The following is a 21,557-nucleotide window of genomic DNA, read 5'->3' as shown; positions in this document are numbered from 1 at the left end:
GGTCTCATCGGATTAGGAAAGAATGGGGAAGGTAGTCGGCCGTGCCATTTCAAAGGAACCATCCCAGCATTTGATTGGAGTGATTTAGGGAAATCACGGAAAACCTAAATCAGGATGGCCGGACGCGGGATTGAACCGTCGTCCTCCCGAATGCGAGTCCAGTATGTTACCACTGCGCCACCTCGCTCGGCGTTAGTGGTATAGTTGATTCCATTCGAACAGAGTTGGGCCTCACAGAGGATTCATGTAAACAAAGTCAGATTGCGTCGTAAAAGGGATTAATTCAAGGGAGAATTTGTTCCGCTTCCTTCCCAGTGTGTGCTTTGCCAGTCAAGCATCATTCCTTTTCTGATCTGTGTTTGTCATTTTTATGTAAGATTTATCAGGTAGTTGTAGTTACAAAAACTTAATAAAACCTATCATTATTTTGTAAAGTTAAATGCGCCACTGTTCTCTTTCATACCTCCTTAACTATTCACTGTTTTTATTTTATTGCGGTGGTACATGGGTACAGCAACAATCGTCTGGGCTCTGCAGTCATTTTTGGATCATTCTAGCTGCTGGCAGTGAAGGGTGAGAAGACCAGGCTTACGCATGGAGTTTCAACGAAGCTCACAATTTGCAGCATTGTGCCCAGAACTGAACGTAGCCCTTTGGTTCTGAGTCAAGTGGAAGGACTGAACCTGAGACTTCAAAGGTTCTGTGACAAGCTAGGCTATGATTTCCTGGATTTGTGCCATAGGGTTGAGAACTGTATGGTCCAACTACATAGATCTGATGTGCACTACACATCAGAGGCTGCTACTCCAGTAACTGACTGTGAGTAAGGTGCACAGAAGGATTTTTTAGATTTGTCTACTCTCCATCCAGTCCACATAACGATAGCTGTAGGAAACCCAGAAGGATCAGTGTAAAACCAAAATAAATCCTCTCATAACTAAGAGAATTAAAATCCTAATGGTACACTGCTGAAGCATTTGCAACAAAGTGCCAGTGTTTGAAGAACTCATGAAAACTTGAAATTGACAGCCATGAGTTTTTTGTGGAAAATTAAAGTGTATACCAAAAAGATTAGCAAATGGAAAATGGAGGTGGTGTATTTATCGAAGTAGACAAGAAACTCAAATCCACCAAGACAGAAATTGAAGCTGCACGTGAAATGGGGTGGGCATAAAATGACAATTAGATCCTTCTATCGCACACCATACTCATCTCCTGATGTAACCGAAAACTTCAGAGAAAATCTCAGTTAACTTGCACGTGAGTTCCCAGTCACGCTGTAATCATAGGTGAAGACTTTAATCATCCGACAATTAATTGGAAAAACTACAGTTTTGTTAATGGTAGGCATGATAAGACATCCTGTGAAACTTGATACTAAATGCCTTCTCTGAAAGCTACGAGGATTGCCCAGAAAGTAATGCACCGCAAATTTATTCTCAGCCGGAAACAACGCTACGAATACGAAACGTTACGTATGTATTATTTAAAGTCTTCTATTTGAGCGTCCCAAGTTTCCGTCCCTTCCGGCAGATAGCATAGCTGCAGAACAGTTTCAAAACAGCGTCTGTCGGTGATGTACTCTATAAGCAACGTAACGTCATTGAATTTCTCACTGCAGAGAAACAAACTGTGGGGAACATTCACAAACGTTTGTGCAAAGTCTATGGGGCATCTGCTGTCTACAGAAGTACAGATAGTCGCTGGCCATGGAGGATGAGGTCATCAGAAGACGGTTCGGCGGAGCTCCACTATTTGCAGCGGTCGGGGAGACCATCCATGGCTGTCACAGCGAGCTGACGTCATTCGCGAGGACAGACGCATTACGACTCGGCAGTTGGCGCTGCATCTGTCGATCAGCAAAGGAAGTGCGGTTCCAACGATCCGCACTACTGGATATTCGAAAGTGTGTGCAATGTGGGTCCCGCAGTGTCTAACAGTGGATCACAAATCGCACAGAAAAAACATTTGCCTTGATTTATTGCAACGTTTTGAAGCTGAGAGGGCGGCCTTCTTGTGCCGGATTGTGACAGATGATGAAACCTCGGTTCACCATTTAGAGCCCGAAACAAAACGACAGTCGATGGAATGGCGCCATTACCACTCCCCACAGAAGAAAAATATTCAAAGCTACTGCTTCCGCTGGTAAGGCCATGATCACCGAGTTCTGGGACTGTGAAGATGTGATTCTCATTTATGTGTGTACCATTAATTCAGGAGCATATGTCAACACATTAACAAAACTCAAGGCGCGCTTCCGGCGACTTCAGGGCCACAGCAACCCAGAAGTTGTTTTGCTGCATCACGACAACGCTCGACCCCAAACAAGTCTGATGACTGCTGAAGACATAGCAAAACAGGGTTGGACTGTGTTACCCCATCTATCCTACAGCCCTGACTTAGTCCCCTCAGATTTCCTCTTGTTTCGGCCATTAAAGGATGCCATTAGTGGAAGACATTTTGAGGACGGTGAGGAGGTGATTCACACAGTGAAACACTAGCTCCGCAACCAGGACAAGATTTGGTACCGACAGGGCATACGTGCCCTTGTTTCGCGCTGGAGAGTACGTGGGAATATAGGGCGTGTAGATAAAACACCCTTCTTTCGTGTGTGTAATTCTCATTATTTTCAGTAAAGCATTGTTGAAGAAAAAACGCGGTACGTTACTTTCTGGGCAACCCTCGTACCTGGAACAGATAGTTAGGAGCCCCACTCATGATGGAAATGAATTGTATCTAATAGCGACAAATAGACTTGATCTCTTTGAGGATGTCCACATCGAAACTGGTGTGAGTGACCATGACGCGGTGTGGCAACAATGGTTACCAAAGTACTCGTACAAAGGACAACTAAAAGAAGCAGAAAGATATGTATGTTCAGTAAGCTAGATAAAAACTCGATTGTGTCATCTCTCAATGAAGGACTTGAAACTTTCAGCACAAGTCAAGAGCATGTAGAAGAACTCTAGCTCAGTTTAAAAAAATAGTTGACCACGCACAGGATAGGTAAGTACCCAGTAGAAGAGTTCGTAATGGGAGGGAACCTCCATGGGATACAGTCACTGTAAAGAAACTTCTAAGGAAACGAAGATTACTGCATAATAGCTGTAAAACAAAGCATATGGCTATATACAGAGAGATGCTGAATGGAACAGTTCATAATGGGAGGGAACCTTCATGGTATACAGTCACTGTAAAGAAACTTCTAAGGAAACGAAGATTACTGCATAATAGGTATAAAACAAAGCGAAGGGCTATAGATAGAGAAATGCTGAATGAAACGTGTTTGGCTGTCAAGAAAGCAATGCGTGATGCTTTCAATGACCATTGCAGCAGAATACTGTGAAATGACATTTCACGACATCCAAAGAAATTCTGGTCGTATGTAAAGGCTGTTAGTGGCACCAGAGTTAGTGTCTACTCCCTAGCGAATGACACAGGAACTGAAATTGAGGGCAGCAAAGCAAAAGCTGAAATGCTTAAACCCATGCCCAGTTCTTGGAGAAAGGCGCGGTTCACACCTGTCCACAAGAAGGGTAGTAGAAGTGATCCACAAAACTACCGACGAATATCCTTGACATCATTTGTTATTGAATCATAGGACATATCCTGAGCTCAAACATAATGAGGTATCTTGAAGAGAATGACCTCCTCAATCCCAACCAGCATGTACTTCGAAGCCGCGCGGGATTAGCGGAGCGGTGTAAGGCGCTGCAGTCATGGACTGTGCGGCTGGTCCCGGAGGAGGTTCGAGTCCTCCCTCTGGCATGGGTGTGTGTGTGTTTGTCCTTAGGATAATTTAGGTTAAGTACTGTGTAAGCTTAGGGACTGATGGCCTTAGCAGTTAAGTCCCAAAAGATTTCACACACTTTTTTTTTGTACTTCGAAAACAACGATCATGTGAAATCCAACTCACACTTTCCTCACATGACATACTGAAAACTTTGGATCAAGGCAACCAGGTAGATGCAGTGTTTTTTCGTTTCTGAAAAGATTTGATTCTGTACCGCACCTACCCTTATTGTCAAAAGTACGATCATATGGAGTATCAAGTGAAATTTGTGATTGGATTGAGGACTTCTTGGTAGGGAGGACACAGGATGATGTCTTGGCTGGAGAGTCATTGTCAGATGTAGAAGTAACTTCGGGTGTGCCCCAGCGAAGTGTGTTGTGACTCTTGGTGATCATGTTGTATATTAATGACCTTGCAGACAATATCAATAGTAAAATCACGCTTTTTGCAGATGATGCTTTTGGTTTATCCGAGCTTTTCGGTTATCCGTCTAGTATCGTGTCCGCATTAATCCATATAATCGGGAGCCTTCTGTATGGGCTTATGATTCTGATCGAAAGAAATTTAGAAGAAAATATTTGCAGTTGTATGTGAGTTTTGTTGGACAGCAATGGTTGTAAGTGGGTCTGAGACGGCATGAATGTACTACATAAATCCTGCGATATGAGACTTCACTGCAAAGTGCTGTAAATTTCCCCAGAAAATTCTCTGAATCCTCCGTAGAGACATTTCGTGTTCTTCTTGCGCCGTCAGCTTGACTGAACATTCGCAGCGCCGGAATTTTATCGATACGAATTCACTCATGCTGGGGTTAATACACCGGTTCCCGGCAGATCACTGAAGTTAAGCATCATCGGGCGAGGTCAGTACTTGGAAGGATGTTGTCAGTTTTCCCTTTACCTCTACGCAGAAGGGACAGGAGGAGTGGCTCGGTAAAGTCCCTAATAACCAGTCTTTGCCTCAATTTCCTGGATTAAATTCCAAACCTCTCCGCAGTGTCTCATGAAGTAAGAGCATGCGTTACTGACGATGGTGATCCGTCCTTCGCATTGGACTTTAAGCTCGTTGGGCCCTTTGGTGTTCTTCGCGAGGAGTAGGCGGTTTCAACCTCTCCCTTCTTTTATTATCTCCAACAAGAACTACACTACACTACGCTAGACTACACACCATTACAGTCATTTATGCTTAACAGATATACTCTCACGTATCGCGAAGGAAAGGTGATTGCAGGTGGGAAGGATAGGAATATTTTCGAAATAGGCGGCTGAATCTGTCTTTCGGTGTCTCCGAACCGTTCATGCCATACGACTTAAGTCGTCCAGCAAAGTCAAGAGTAGATAGAAAAATTTACAAGAAATTTAAAATAGGATAATAATCAGTTTCATTGTTTTTTTGAAAAAATATTCTAATCCATACATCTGTCTCGTCACACAATGGTATTGCAGGCAGGCAGTGATCGTGTGTGGTTTCCAAATTTGCTGCCGTTTACTCGGTGTTACATTTAAAGCAAACTTGCTATACGCTCATGCAAAATTTAGTGACGGGTGATCCGTCTAAACTATAATGTTGAGTCTGTCAGAGGTTGGCAGCGCTAGAAGTAATTATAATGTTTCGTGTCATATTATTACCTTGCTGTGCCCGAAAGGGGGGGGGGGGAGCTGCATCTAGAAGCCTCTACTTTTATTGCGTCTCACCCAAATAGGGAAGTAAGAAAAAGAATACTACCTGGTATACATCACCTAGTGATGATCACATTCACACCGGAGACACAAAGACGGGGAAGCGACGTTACCGAAATGGCGAAATGATAAATATTGATTTTGGCAAGGGCTTGACTCAAATTCCGCCAACACTGTTGCAGTTTAGCGTTTTCTTGCTTCACTAAAACACTATAGGGAAAATTGGTTGCACGTTCCTCTACAAAAAAAATCCAAGGGTTGTCCACATGAAAAGCAAACGGATATTCTAGACAAATTGCATTGTTGTCGACGTACGGTTAAAAGTTAACTAAGGGTTGCGCTTCGTTATATGGCGAAATTTACACAATAATTTCAGATAATGATCATCGATTTTTGGCATCATTTCCAGTATATTACGAGAAAGTAATTTGGTACTGGTATTCAGTATATAAAATATCGTGGGAGTGTAAATATTCTTACGCCTGGTAGATAATGAGCAGTATAGAGTGGAACTGGAAGGAACTAAAGAGATTTGCATAGTAACATAGTATAAGCTGTGGAAACTAACACGTCAGACAACGTTGGGAAAAAAATGATTTCCTGCAGCTAAAAAAGATGATCCAAGGGCAGCTGAAGCGAAATGAGAACATCCTTCATGTGACGACAGACCAGCAGCCACCTACACAAGGGTAATCACAGACAGTCTGAGTCACACATCCCTCTCCTCCGAACATCCCTACAAGAAGAACATTCCATGTGGTGTCCAGAGTGCGATCTCTTCGCACCGCAACTTCAATACTGGCGCACCGCGAAGGTCGGTACTGTTGTTGATCTTCTACACTCATTTCTTCTACACGCCGCTGTGGCCGAGTTGTTCTAGGCGCTTCAGTCTGGAACCGCGCGACCGCTGCGGTTCGAATCTTGCCTCGGGCATGGATGTGTGTGCTGTCCTTAGGTCAGTTAGGTTTAAGTAGTTCTAAGTTCTAGTGGACTGATAACCTCAGATGTTAAGTCTCATAGTGCTCAGAGCCATTTGAATCATTTGAACACAGCTTGCACTGTATGCGCCTCCAAGACACACTTATGGTTGACGAACTTCACATACCTAATTTCATCTGCACGACTTCTACGGGATAGACACGTAGTTGATCGAAGAAACTTCGTAATTTCAGGTCTGAAAGATGCTCTTGAACTTTTCAGAGCAGTTTATAGCGAGACACCCTGCATCTTTCTTCTACTCGGTGCAACTGAAGAGTTTCCGACATTTCTGTTATTTTCACTCGCGAGTCATCAAACCTTTCCCACCGTCCTTCTTTGTACACATTGTACGTCACTTGTTAATCCGACCTTACAGCGGTGCCAAACAGTTGGGGATTATTAAAGTAGATCCGCTACAAGTGTTTTGTATAGAATCTCATTTGCACTGTTTCCTAGTATCCTGCCATTTTTACCTGCAGCTGCGTCTGTGTAGTCGTTCCACTTCATAACTCTAAACACTGTTACTTCCAGATGTTTGTGATCGCTCCAGTTCATACTTCCACGCGTTGTTTCTGTCAAATTGACTAAATAAAGTAAAAAAATTAAAAAACAACGCACCACGAAGCAATTATCCAGTGAGACGGAAAACGGTAGATATGATGTACATGTACAATGAAACAAATGATCACAGTTTCAGAAAAATTGGGTGATTTATTCCCGACAAAGAGCTTCATAAATTGAGCAAGTCAAAAACGCTTTGGTCCACCTCTGCCCCTTATTCATGCAATTATTCTGCCTAGCATTGACTGATAGACTTTTTAGATTTCCTGCTGAGGGATATCGTGCCGAATACTGCCCTATTGACGAATTATATCATCAAAATCCCGAGCTGGTTGGTAGGCCCTGCCAGTAATACCACCAACGTTATTAATAGCGGAGAGACGGGAGACCTATGTTTTGGCAAGCGCAATGACAATCAATAGAAAGTCTCGCCGTGTGCAGGCGGGTACTATCTTCCTGAAATGTAAGCCCAGGGTTACTTGGCATGAAGGGCAACAAAACAGGGCTTCGAACATCGCCGGCGTACCGCTGTGCTGTAAGGATGCCTCAGATAAAAACCGAAGAGGTTCTGCCATGAAATGAAATGTCACGCCAGTCCATCACTCTTGGTGTTGTGTTGGTGGGAGAGGCCGAATGCACGCGTTTTAGCCCACGCAGGCTGGCGTGAGGAGGGATGAACTATACTGTCGTGAGGTCTGGAACATGACAAGGAATTATAATTCAGAAAGCGGACATAATTCGTTTGATACTTAACTTTAATCAGTTAATGATTAACGTCGCTCTTGACGGTACATGATTCAAAATATTATCTGTTCAGAATAGTAACGGAATATGGCGCCTTGCTAGGTCGAAGCAAATGACGTAGCTGGAGGCTATGCTAAACTGTAGTCTCGGGAAATGAGAGCGTATGTAGTCAGTGAACCACCGCTAGCAAAGTCGGCTGTCAAAAATTGTTCAAATGGCTCTGAGCACTATGGGACTTAACATCTATGGTCATCAGTCCCCTAGAACTTAGAACTACTTAAACCTAACCAACCTAAGGACAACACACAACACCCAGCCATCACGAGGCAGAGAAAATCCCTGACCCCGCCGGGAATCGAAGGTCGGCTGTCCAACTGGGGCGAGTGCTAGGGAGTCTCTCTAGACTAGACCTGCCGTGTGGCGGCGCTCGGTCTGCAATCACAGATACTGGCGACACACGGGTCCGACGTATACCAACGGACCGCGGCCGATCTAAAGGCTACCACCTAGCAAGTTTGGTGTCTGGCGGAGACACCAGCGAAGACGTGTCTGGAGAATCCTCGGGCAGCCGTGGGATGCCAGTCTGACTGTCACACCCCATACGGACCAACAACCAGGAGTGATGGTCTTCAGTACCATTTCTTTTCTTAACAGAAATTCTTTGGTTCTCATCCGCGGCGCTCTTACAGCACAGCGGTGCCTCAGTGGTATTCTACACCCTGTTTTGTTGCCTGCATGACAAGCCAACTTGGCTTACGCTTCAGCAACATAATGCCCACCCGCACATGGCGAGAGTTTCCACTGCTTGTCTTCGTGCTTGTCAAACCCTACTTTTGCCAGCAAGGTCACAGGATCTCTCCCCAATAGAGAATGTTTGGAGCACTTTGGGCCAGGGCCCTCTCAACAGCTCGGGATTTTGTAGATCGAACGCGCCAATTGGACAGAATTTGGCTCGATATCTCTCAGAAAGACATTCCACATTTCTACCAATCAATGCCAAGCCGCATAGCTGCCTGCATAAGGGCCAGAGATGGATCAACGTATTTTGAGTTGCTCTATTTGTAAAGCTCTATGTAATGAGTAAATCATCAAATTTCTCTGAAATTGTAATCCGCCGGCCGAAGTGGCCGTGCGGTTCTAGGCGCTGCAGTCTGCAACTGCGAGACCGCTACGGTCGCAGGTTCGAAACCTGCCTCGGGCATGGATGTGTGAGATGTCATTAGGTTAGTTAGGTTTAATTAGTTCTAAGTTCTAGGGGACTAATGACCTCAGAAGTGGAGTCCCATAGTGCTCAGAGCCATTTGAACCATTTTTGAAATTGTAATCATTTGTTTGTCTGTACATGTACAGCACATCAACAGATTACCGTCTCATGCGAATAATTCCTTCGTAGTGCGTCGTTGTTGTTTTATCTCGGAGTGTAAACCCGGATGACGGGACAGTGTTTTGAATCTGTGCTCACCCAAATACAAGGCTAGTGGTTTAACCATCACGCCATCTCTCTCGGCACCTAGTCTAGGGTATCTGTTCGTCGGTCTGGAATCCGGATTTTTTTATTCACAAATTTTGTAGGCAAAAAGTACCAAGTTATTACATTTCGTTTAGAACACAACATTGCATTTCTCTATATTAAGGGCTAGTGGCCAGCCCTTGTATGAGACAGATATTTTCTTGTGCTGTAACTGATTACTAAACTTCTATGTCGGATAGACTTTCCTCACGGATAACTGCAGATACTGCACATTATACTTTCCGGTGAGGCATTAATGTATAACAAGAGCTGCAACAGTGCTTTTATGTCCCCGTCGGAAATATCAAATTTTCATCCAGGATAATGTGGTTCCTTCTACGCGTTAGGTAATTTTCAATCCATTCGCAAACATAAACAGAAGTCTAATACGTAACAAATTATCTTTGGAAGGCATCTATGTGGAAACGAATCCAACGCTTTTCGAAAGTTTGCAAGTACCGAATCAACCTGGTTTCATGTACTCGAGGCCCTGAGGATATCGCTTACGAGGAGCTTGTGTTGAGCTTCACATGATTCATATTTTAAGGACCTGTTTCGATTCCAGCAAATAAAAATCTCTAGTTCTGACATAGATTTTACCGTCTTGTCAGTAAATGTTTCTGATCAACCGAACGTTGGGTGTCTGATGCAAAGACCAGCAATTGTTAGTAACTGCTTCAGTATGTCGAACTGCATAAATTTTTCGCAATAGTAAAAAGACAAAAATATTTATATGCTACTTCATTTCAACATACTATACTCATATTTACTTTATTTCGGTTGTGAATTTCTGCACCTCTTTACTTGTCGCCTAATTATGTCGCCCATAATGAAGCAAATGAACGTAAAGTGTCGACATTTTCTTTCCCTTGTTCTTGGACTTTTCGAGGACTCTGAATGGGTAGTCTAAATAGCAGTGTAAACAGAATTCTTACTGTTTGCGTGATAAGAGAACGAACGCGTGAAACTACGTCTTCCATACTCTTGCCTCTGCTGGGTGAAATCTGCGTTCGAAACCAGCGACTAATTAGGCGGTTGTATGTTACAATATCTACTGTTGCTGCTGTGAAGCAGCATGATAACGGTCTGTGGAGGAAGAGACACTGAATGTTTAACGTGACACCAGGGCTGCTAAGAATTGAGTATTTTCATTTTAGCTTGTTAGTCAAAAATGAATTAGCCATGGCCACGGTGAATTGTTATTGATGTTCCACTTAAAAACGATAGGAGAGTAGAGAACATTTTGTATGATACTTGCAGGTGCACGGTGAACTTTTGTCCTCCGGCGTGACTTTCCCATTCAGGTCGTTATATTATCGATGTCATGTACACTGAAGAGCCAAAGAAACTGGTACATCGTGCAGTGCCCCCGCAAGCATGCAGAAGTTTCGCAACACTACTTGGCATGGACTCAACTAATGTCTGAAGTAGTGCTGGAGGGAATAAATACCATAAATCCCGCAGGGTTGGCCATAAATCCGTGAGAGTACGAGGGGTTGAAGATCTCTTCTGAACAGCACGATGCAATGCATCCCAGATATGCTCAATAATTTTCATGTCTGGGCAGTTTGGCAGCCAGCGGAAGTGTTTTTTAAACTCAGAAGACTGTTACTGGAGCCGCTCTATAGCAATTCTGGACGTGTGGGGTGTAACATTGCCTTGCTGGAATTGCCCAAGTCCGTCGGAATGCACACTGGACATGAATGAATGCAGGTAATCAGAAACAATGCTTACGTACGTGTCACTTGTCAGAGTTGTATCTAGATGTATCAGCGGTCCCATATCCCTCCAACTGCACACGCGCCACGCTATTATGGAACCTACACCAGCTTGAACACTCCCCTGCTGACATGCAGGGTCCATGGGTTCATGCGATTGTATCCCGTACACGTCCATCGGCTCGATACAATTTCAAACGAGAGTCGTCCGACCAGGCAACATGTTTCCAGTCATCAGAAGTCCAATTTCGGTATTGACGGGCCCAGGGGAGGATTAAAGTTTTGTGTTGTGCAGTCATTAAGGGTACAAGAGTGGGCCTTCGGCTCCGAAAGCCCATATCGATGATGTTTCGTTGAATGGTTCGCGCGCTGGCACTTTTTGGTGGCCCAGCATTGAAATCTACAGCAATTTCCGGAAGGGTTGCACTTCTGTAACGTTGAATGATTCTCTTCAGTCCTTGTTGGTCCCGTTCTTGCAGGACCTTTTCTGGTCGCAGCGATGTCGGACGTTTGATGTTTTACTGGATTCCTGCTATTCACGGTATATTCGTGAAACAGTCGTACTGTAAAATCCTCACGTCATCAGTATCTCGGAGACGCTGTGTCCCATCGTTCGTGCGCCAACTGTAACACCATGTTGAAACTCACTTAAATCTTGATAACCTGCCACTACAGCAGCAGTAACCGGTCTATCAACTGCGCCAGACAGTTGTTGTCTTATACAGGCGTTGGCTACTGCAGCGGCGTATTCTGCCTGTTTTGAGTACGTATGCCTATGCCAGTTCCTTCGGCGCTTCAGTGTATATGTAATATGTGTTGGTAAGGGAAATTTCGAATACTAAATATTCTTCAGCAGTAGTTTCTCCGGGTGGCCATATATATGTTTCGCATTACTCAGTTGTGATTGTGGACGCTTGCAGAGATTTCGTTCTTAGTATATTTGAACCCACTTGAATTTTTCCGCGCCTGAGGAGACACGTAATTTACTGATGATAGTTCAAGGTAAGTAATATCCAAACGGTTACAAGTTTACTCCCACTACGATGTTTCGTACGCTGTACAGTCTCGATAAACGACATTGAAAGCCAGAAAACTGCATCCTGGGGCGCCGCTGTGCAACTATCCTGGAGACCTTACCACAGCTAAACCTCGCGCCTCTCTTGACCTGCGTGAACGCGTGTTGCAGTGAACGTGCTGGACGGCGAGCATCTGAACCTGACCCGCATCTCGCGCACCGAGATGGGCGCCTACCTGTGCATCGCCACCAACGGCGTGCCGCCCTCCGTCAGCAAGAGGATCATCGTCGACGTCGAGTGTAAGTACGGCGCCCGGCAGCATTCAGAGCAACGCCACAATCTTAGAAAGTCTCTGACAACACATCGCAGCCAAATTAATGCCACAACTGTTCGTAGAAATAAGGACAGTGTGGTGTATGACATGCGACGATCACGTTAAATAAGTATTAGGGAACGCGTATGGAAGACTTAGATTTGTTGGAAGGGTTCTGGAAAATGTAGTCCATCTGTAAAGCAGGTAAATACAAGATGCTATTGCGACCAGTCCTAGGGTACTGTTCCTGTTTGCGCTCGTTACCAAATAGGCGTCGCAACAGACGTAAAACGAATTCAGAGACGCGCTGTTAATATCGTAACAGGTCGATATATTTCATACGACAGGTATACTCCTTACTAAAATGTAACATGAATGCTCGGGGATCTTATATGGGAATCTTTGGAGAAAAGGCAACATAGTTCTCCCGAAACCATGTAAAGTTAGAGAATCTGTGTGTGGAAAAGATTGTGTGAGCGTTGTGCTGCCACCTACAACGCACTCCCTTACTTATAGTTCATATATTACGAAGCGCAATTATTATGTTGTAATAACTCATAGTTTAAACAACGTTAAAATTTGTAGTAAGTATAAATGCATTATATTTGCAGATAAGTGGTACTTATCTTGTAACGTTGGTTTCAGGGTCAGGGCTGTTCCCTTTGTTCCTGTACAACCCATTTACAGGATTTTATCCAGGATCGTTTAAATGACAAGTTAAGATATTTTGCTTTTAACCATTTCCTTCTCTTTTTTTTGTAACACAATTTATCATCACATATTTGAAACTTTTCAAATACACATTGTGCAAATTTCACGAGCTATATAAACAGCATGATCGATCAGAAAACAGTATGTCCCAAACTCGATTGTTGCTAAACCCGCTCTGAATCAATCTTACCAAATTCTGAACCTATCTGAAGCAAATCTGTCGCACTTGGCGCCAAAAATACGTTATATACTACGATTCAACTTCCGGTACCTTCTAGAACATCATACAGTTCAAATTAACGTCAACATGACTGCCTTCAACTGATGTAGTTTTTCAGGTTTAATTTATATCTTCTTCTCTGCAAGTAATTATTTAAGTGAAGATTTATAGCCTTAATGGTTAATAAAAAAGATTGTTAAGTTTTGACAACGTGGAAAATAGAAGGTTCCTGTTACTTTAAAGAACTAATTTCATTACCGATGGTAAAATTATAAAAATTGTAAATGAAGACAGAAGTTTTGTTTACATAAAAACTGAACTATACGATATTATACTTACTGTAAATTTGTTTCTAGATCATTTAAGTTAACAACTGTGATTACTAATTTTCAGGCACCAGATCAACATGGATCGACCTGAACAATAAAAATATTACCAGAAAAATAGCTTTTCTGTAGTTAGATATGTACATAAATATCTGTTGTCTAGAAATATTTAATTTAAATAAGAAAATTAACCCAAGTCTTGCCAGAATTTATAAGGACTCCAACATTTATGTTAATATGTGAAAGTTCCGAGGAGGCTAGTTTCGTTATATACCATTATACAACATCTCACTTAGCGATCATGAAAGTAACATAACAAAGACTAGGGCACATACGGAGCCAAATAGACAATCGTTTTGCCCACATTCAGTATCCGAATACAATAGGAAATAAAATGAACAGTATGGTGTATCCTCAGCCAAGTACAGTATACAAACTTGCGGTCTGTTTTTGTAAATCTGGATGTAAACACTATGGGTGTTGCTTCCCTAGGCAGGTTCGTAATGGAGGTAGTTGCGAATATATTCAAAGTTATTTCGATATTCTAACACCAAAATATAAAAATTAAAGCCGTAAACTCAGCACTGAGTGTAAGGGGATATATTAACCGTTCATAGACATAATATAGTCCATATGGTTTAGAAATGATCCAAGAATGAAAAATAAGGCGGGTGAGAAGGATTTGACAGAGAGTCAGCACTGTTGATAATCGGTTGACGATATTAGAAGCAACACAGGAAAAGACAGTAGTTAAACTGTGTTCGATAATTCAAAATAAGTGAGAAATGTTCATTAGATTCGCGGACTACCAGAACGCTGGGATTTACGCACTGAATTTCTCAAGTATCCCAAACGAGAACTTGTGGTCTCTACGACCTTCACTCACCACGTTTCCAGCTAGTACGGAATAAAACTTTTACAGTTTCCAGTTCCGTATCAGTCTACAATCTACTTATTCGCGGAATAGGGAATATCAGTTGTGGCAGACTTCTCTTGGTGTCAACTTCCATGAAATGTTCAACTAGTCGTCAAGATCCAGAGTGTGTGTAAGAGACCCTCTCCTAGAGCATCCCAACTACGGAATAGAACTATCATGATCAAAGCTCTCAACTTCTAAGCAAGTAAAACGAAGTTAGACAACAACACCTACTTCGCAATATAAGAGAGACAGCGAGAAACTGAGAAGTTCACAGGTAAGGTATTAGACAATTTGTGATTGCTTTATGATTGTTAGCTTTCATGGAATCAGGGACATCAATTCTGAGAAACACGTAAAAAATTATGTCCAGAACAGAAACTGGACATGTAATTCCTGGATGGTAATGCTACAGGACACAGATTTCATCTTCAGTCATTACGTGCCATCACATCTTAATTAGCAGCGATGCATGTTGCAGGCTATCGTCAACGATTTACACATGACACACCTTATTTCAGAAATGCTGTATCTACGTAGATATTCCTTACCGCTCTCTAAAACTAATTGTAGATACATTAAATAAAATACTTGTATCTTGAATTCCATTCTATGATTCACAACAAATGGTCACATATTGCATTATTCATAATAGCCCTAATACTATCGTTCAATGATTCCTAGACTTAAGATTATTACAGACAAGTGGTATAAGATAAACGTAATGACAGTACTGTGTGTCTCCACGTTGCCGTAATCTCTAGAGAATGTATGGTTCTGACACTGTGGCAGGAGCCACGAATCTCATATAATGCTTCATAATACTCTCTCATAACATGTCACATATTTGAGAGATGAAAGTAATAAAAATATGTTAAAAACTGGTCTGTCTAGAAACACGTAAAATGAATCTCATCAAATAACAAATAGATGAGATACAATCAAATTTTCTTTGAGGCATGTGAGTCTCAACTTTATCTATGATGATGATTATGGAAGCTGAATAAATGAATTACAATTTGTCCACCGCCGTGCAAGTGTGTTACCTATTCTGCTACCTTGCTGTAATGGCTAGCATATCTCCATTGTAAGAATGAGACCTGGGTTCAAGTCCTGGCCGTGAGACAAATTTTAATTAATTTCTTCAGCTTACATCATTGTCATAAATAATAAATAGTTAACATAAATTCAGAGAGGCTGCTTTAGTATTAAATTCCCATCCTGTCGTTCAGTATAAGGCCGTCAAAATATAGTGAAACAGCAAGTATTCTCTACATTGAGCCACAGGTAAAGGTATACTGTATGACGTTATTGATTGTGCACACAACGAGACACTAAGGAGGCGTAACTAGGCTGGGAAAATGCCCCTGGCGCCCAAAAGAATAAACATCAACGACAAAATTGACAGAAAAATGAAAAGTGATAAACAGTAAAATTGATCTATCAAGTGGTCATTTATTATATTAAAACATAGTTAAATCTGAAAATTCTTTATAGGCAGAGATATGCGAATGATTTACCTCCTTTATCCGGGTCAGAGCTCAGTCTACATGTGAAATTGTTCTAAATGTCTTATGCAAAGATTATTTTGAGCAGTTTAACAGAGAACCAACCCGTGAAAATAACATATTCGGTTCCTTGGTGACAAACGGGCCCTAACTTTTAGAGTCAAACATATTTCAGATTACCTGAACAGTCAATACAAAAAGTACGTCTCCAGCACTGACATGGTTGAACATCTATGTACAAAGTTCAGTAGTATTACATAATAAACCTTAGACATGTACGTGCCGAGCAAAGTTGTGAGGAATGGGAAGATCCACCGCGGTTCAACAGCCATGTTTTAAAGCTGCTACGAAACCAGATTTAGATGTAGCCAAAGCCTCACAGACAACCAAATCGGAACGAAGCCAAAATCAGCGTAAGGAGAGCTGTGTGTGAAGCGTTCAATGAATTCAAAAGCGAAATTATATCCACCAACTCGGCAGAAATACGAGGAAGTTTTGACATTATGTTAAATCAGTAAACGAATGGAAACCATCAGTCCACAGACTGTGTGACCATGAGAGAAACGAAACTGAGGATGACAGAGAGAAAGCCGAAATTTTAGAACATATACTGCATCCGAACATAACGAATTTCCTCCAACAAAACAACGGTCTGTTGACATATGGCACCGATTCGGAAAATATAGTTCTTGTAGACCCACCTAGATCCTATTCACGCAAAGTAACGAGTCTCATCCACAGGAGACCTCAAATTGACGCCATATTTCTAGATTTCCAAAAGGTTTTAACACCGCGACTTCTAATCGAATTGCGTGCCTATGGAATACCGTCTTAGTTTTGCGTTTGGATTCGTGATTTCCTGTCAGGAAGATCACAGTTCGTGTTAACTGGTGGAAAATCATTGAGTAATGATTGAGTAAAACAAAATACGAAATGTTATAGGCCCTATGTTGGTCGTTACCTGTACAAACGACTTAGAAGGCAATCTGAGCAGGCTTCTTAAACTGTTTGCAGAAGAAAATGTAATTTATCACTTAGTAAACCCATTAAAAGATCAAAATCAATTGTGAAATGATTTACACGAGATATCTGTATAAAGACAAAATACGTGCATAAAATGTAGACTCGAAATGGCAAAAAAAGATTTTCTGAAGAAGAGAAATTTGTTAACATCGAATATAAATTAAGTCTTAGTAAGTCTTTTCTGAAAGTATTTGTATCGAGTTTAGCCATGTATGCAGTGAAACATGGACGATAAACAGTTTAGAAGAGAATAAAGATTTTTGAAATGAGGAGCTACAGAAGAATGCTGAAGTTTAGATAGGTAGGTCGCTTAACTGATGAGCAGGTACTGAACAGATGCGGGGAGAAAAGAAATTTGTGGCACAACCTGACTAGACGAAAGGATCGGTTGATAGGACACATTCTGACACCTCAAGGGATCATCAGTTTTGTTTTGGAGGAGGTTTGGTGGGAGAGGGGGAGGAACGGGGGGGGGGGGCAAAATCGTAGAGGGAGACCAAAAGGTGAATACAGTAAGCAGATTCAGAAGAATGTAGGTTGCAGAAGTTATTCGGAGATGAACAGGCTTCTATGGAGTACAGTAGTATACAGAGATGCATCAAACCAGTCTTCGGGCTGAAGATCACAGCAAAAACATGTTTGAATCAAAAGGTCGTAATTGACTCTTACTAACGAAAAATCCAAGTGAGTACAAAAAGGAATCCTTAAAATTTCTGCTGCACAATAAATCACACAAATTTAAAGATTGTCAATTCAACTCAATACTTAGGGATTAAACTTACTAATATTATAAAAAGTATCGATCACATAGACAATACTGTGGATAAAGCGAACCAAAGAGTGCGTTTTACTGGCAGAACCCTTAGAAAATGCAACGACTCTACTGCAGAGACAGCTTACGTTAGGCTTGCCCGTCTTCTTCTGAAGTACTGCTGCATGTTATTGGATCCGTATGAGATAGGATTGACGGAGGACATCGAAAAAGTTTGGTATTATCGCGAAATAAGGGAGAGAGTGTCACGGATGCGAAACGCGAGTTGGGGTGGGAATCATTAAAAGAAAAGCGTTTTTCGTAGCCGCGAGATATTTTCACGATACTTCAGCCACAAAGTTTTTCCTCCAAATGCAAAAATATTTTGTTGACGCCCTTTTACACAGCGACGAATTACCATCGCAATAAAATAAGAGAAACAGGATCTTGCGTGGAAAGGTGTGTTAGTTCTTCCCCGCGCTCTGTTCCAGAATGGAACAGCACAGAAATAGTCTGAAGGTCGTTAAGATGAACCGTACAGTACATGCAAATGAATGTATTGCTTATAAATAGGCAGCAAGGCCCATTATTGTATGATAATAAAATTGCATAATAATCGCTGGAAGTACTCGGGTCTACAAAATACGAGGGTGAGTCAAATGAAAACCTTAAATTTGTAATAACAAATCGAAATTTCGCGCCATTATCCTGTAAGTTGGTAAGCGTGCTACAAACAGCGTGCAGAATGGCCTGTAGGCGGCAGCATAGGGCAGATGCACACATACCGTCGCAGTATCAGTATAAAGATGGCCGCCCCACTTGCGACTTGCACCAAGGAAGAACAGCGTTCTGTTATTCGGTTTTTGCGTAGTGAAGGTGTGAAACCTATTGAAATTCATCGACAAATGAATTTTCAGTACGGTGATGCATGTTTGCCACGGCAGCAAGTCTACGGATGGAATAGAAAGTTCGCAAATGGTGTGACTTCAGTGGAAGATGCTCTTCGTCCAGGTCAGGCACAACGAGTTGTGACTGCACAGAACACTGCAGCAGTTGACGCCATAGTGAAGGAAAACCGCCGTGTGACACTGAATGACATTGCAGCATGTTTAGAGATTTTTTTCCAAAGGAATTCATGCACTTTGAAGGCTCTGGAGGACTTGCATTGAGTGTGGGGGAGATTATGTTGAAACGTGATTCAGCTTTGTACCAATTCTGCACAATAAATAATATTTAAAAAATATTTAAGGTTTTCATTTGACTCACCCTCGTATCTCGAAGTATGCGTGAGGAACGATTTAAAGATGAACGGCCCATATAACTAATGGCAGGGAAAGGCATGTGGCAGACTGATATTCTCTGGAAGAATTCTAGGAAGTGTAGTCCACATGCTGCAGAGAAATATGTTTCGTTACGGGTTCACTTAAAAAGTACGAAAGTGTCACAGGGATGCTCGGCCAACTCCAGCGACAGACACTGCAAGAGAGGCGTTCTGCGTCACGATGGGTCTACGGTTAACGTTCCGAGAGTGTGCGTTCCAAGAAGAGTCAGCCAATATGCTGCATTCTCCTGCATATCTGTCACGTAAAGATTATGATGGTAAAGCCAGACATATTCGAGCTCACACGGAGGCTGATCAAAATCGTTCTCCCCGTTCGCGGTTGGAACCGGAAAAGGGAGAAGTGACGGTGTTATGTAAGGTATCCTCCGACACATACTGTAAGGTGGTTGTTGGAGCATAGATGAAGATGCAAATGTACATTAGGATTCGTAAATAAATTGATTAAATTACAGCGCGAAAGAAACTTGAGGTAAGCAAACGTTGCAGCCAATGGTGTGACGGAATGAAGGACTTCAAGTTGTACTTGCAAAATGCAGACTGGAACTTTGAAAAGAGTTGCACTAAAAAATTAACCTGTGGAATAGATTCAACGCTCCTAAATCACAGACTAGAAATGGAATCAGAATATCATACATAATCAGCTCCAAGGGACTTCAATATTTGGAAAGTTAAATCAGTTTACAAACTGAATTGTAAGATTCTAAGGAAAATCGTCGTAGAGTTACTGTCTATTTATTTTCAAAGGAGAAAGAAACGTTATGGCTAAACTTCCCGTCGATGACGGGTTTATTAGAGCCATAGTACAAATACGGATTAGGGAAGATTATGAAGGAAATTAGTAGTCGCCTTTCAAAGGAATCATCCCGGCATTCACCTTAACCGGTTTAGGGACATTACGAGATATCTAAATCCATTTTGTTAGCTGGAGATTCGGACGGCGGTCTTCCCGAATACTGTATATATTTTCCAGAAAAAAATAAATTCATTCGGAAGCAACACCAGATCTATTTCAGTCATAGTGGAAACTGATCAGGAAAAAGGAATGAGGAAAATGAGGAAATTTCTTTAATGGTTAATAACGAACTGATATAAGATAATACCAAAATTGTGGACACTTTCAAGAGGTTTTTTATGTAGGGGGCAAATAATTTAAGAGGAACAAAAAAACGTTCCAAAATAAGTTTAATAAATTTCAACTCCTGTTTTCTTGCGGGTAGTAGTCCGCATACACCTTTTTGCTAGGAGATAATTTTACATAACAAATCTTCCCCACATACCGACACTCGAAATATTGTTTGAACACAGCTTGGTAAGCCGTTCGTGAGTGACAGGCTCGAAGAGAGTGACAGATTACAGGCCATATTACTCCAGTAATTGCCAGCGATATATACTCGTGTATGGGGTCCTTAATGAACACAACATCGACGGAACTACCTGAAAATATCATATTATGGTGTTCACAATAGCCCAAGAGCTTATCCACAAATTACACTCACTGAAATAAATTACTTATCACCGAAATTACAGTATTAAATAATGACGACTTTAGTGTGGGCCTATTGCCTTTGATCGCCAAAATTGGCAGCGATGTGAATTAGTACATTTTAGAGGTCGGATTCTAGCGGCCTCTACCTATTTGGCATTAGGGAGGCGACAGGACAAGAAAATGTGGATGCACTGTCTGGGAGTGAGGATACGAAACTCACTAGCACACAGACGATGAAGCTCACACATCATATGTAAACAGTAATAACAATTTCAAATTGTAGGTCATTCCGTCTATAAGATGACTAGGATTTAAAAGGCAAATCAGTTTACTCAGAAAAATACTAGCTCAGTGTGCAAAATCTGTCTATAATCTTTTACAAATTCTTTAAAAAACCTATTATTTCTTATGATATGTGCACATCGAAAACGTATTTCAAGATGCATTGTTGACACACTTCATGTGTTAAATAATATTTACATGAGCGAATGCAAAGAGCACTTAGCAAGGAAACCTCGTCTGAGAACGTATATTTTGTAGTATTCCAATTGCTTGTAACTACAAAATTTAGAAAATCCATACACTTCCAGCACAAACAGCCTCAGACAAACTGCCGTAAAACAATCTCGCTGACTGGCTTTACAAAATAGTATTACCCTGAATACAACAGCATTGTCGAGGGTCTCCACATAATTAAACATACATGCCTGTGATAATTTATGTTGTTCGTCCGCAGAGATGTGAAGTCCAGTTGACTCCTGTTCTTTTGGATGCCATGGATTGTCGTTGCTCCGATGTTGGTTGAAGGTTTACCTTCTGGCTGCTGTCATTAGTCCATACACTTTCTGCATTTCACGGTTTTCGTGTGACTTTGCTGAATGACACGATAACATTCGTGTTGCTTGCCATTCGACTCGTCTCAAACTGATGCTAAGCAACGGCGTCAGCTGCTAGAGGGACCT

The 21,557-nt window shown here is 41.8% G+C and overlaps 1 protein-coding gene across 1 annotated transcript in view; it reads left to right on the top strand.

Moving 5' to 3' along the window:
• LOC126302399 (lachesin-like) overlaps positions 1-21,557 on the top strand; it is a 1,147,869-nt gene that overhangs the window by 968,869 nt on the left and 157,443 nt on the right. Inside the window, exon 5 of the mRNA XM_049991738.1 lies at positions 12,170-12,298. Within this exon, the coding sequence (XP_049847695.1) occupies positions 12,170-12,298 (129 nt within the window). The remainder of the gene's footprint in view (positions 1-12,169; positions 12,299-21,557) is intronic.

The sequence above is a fragment of the Schistocerca gregaria genome, chromosome 1 (assembly GCF_023897955.1).
Source record: "Schistocerca gregaria isolate iqSchGreg1 chromosome 1, iqSchGreg1.2, whole genome shotgun sequence".
Taxonomy (NCBI): Eukaryota; Metazoa; Arthropoda; class Insecta; order Orthoptera; family Acrididae; genus Schistocerca; species Schistocerca gregaria.
This window is presented reverse-complemented; position numbering and strand designations above follow the sequence as displayed.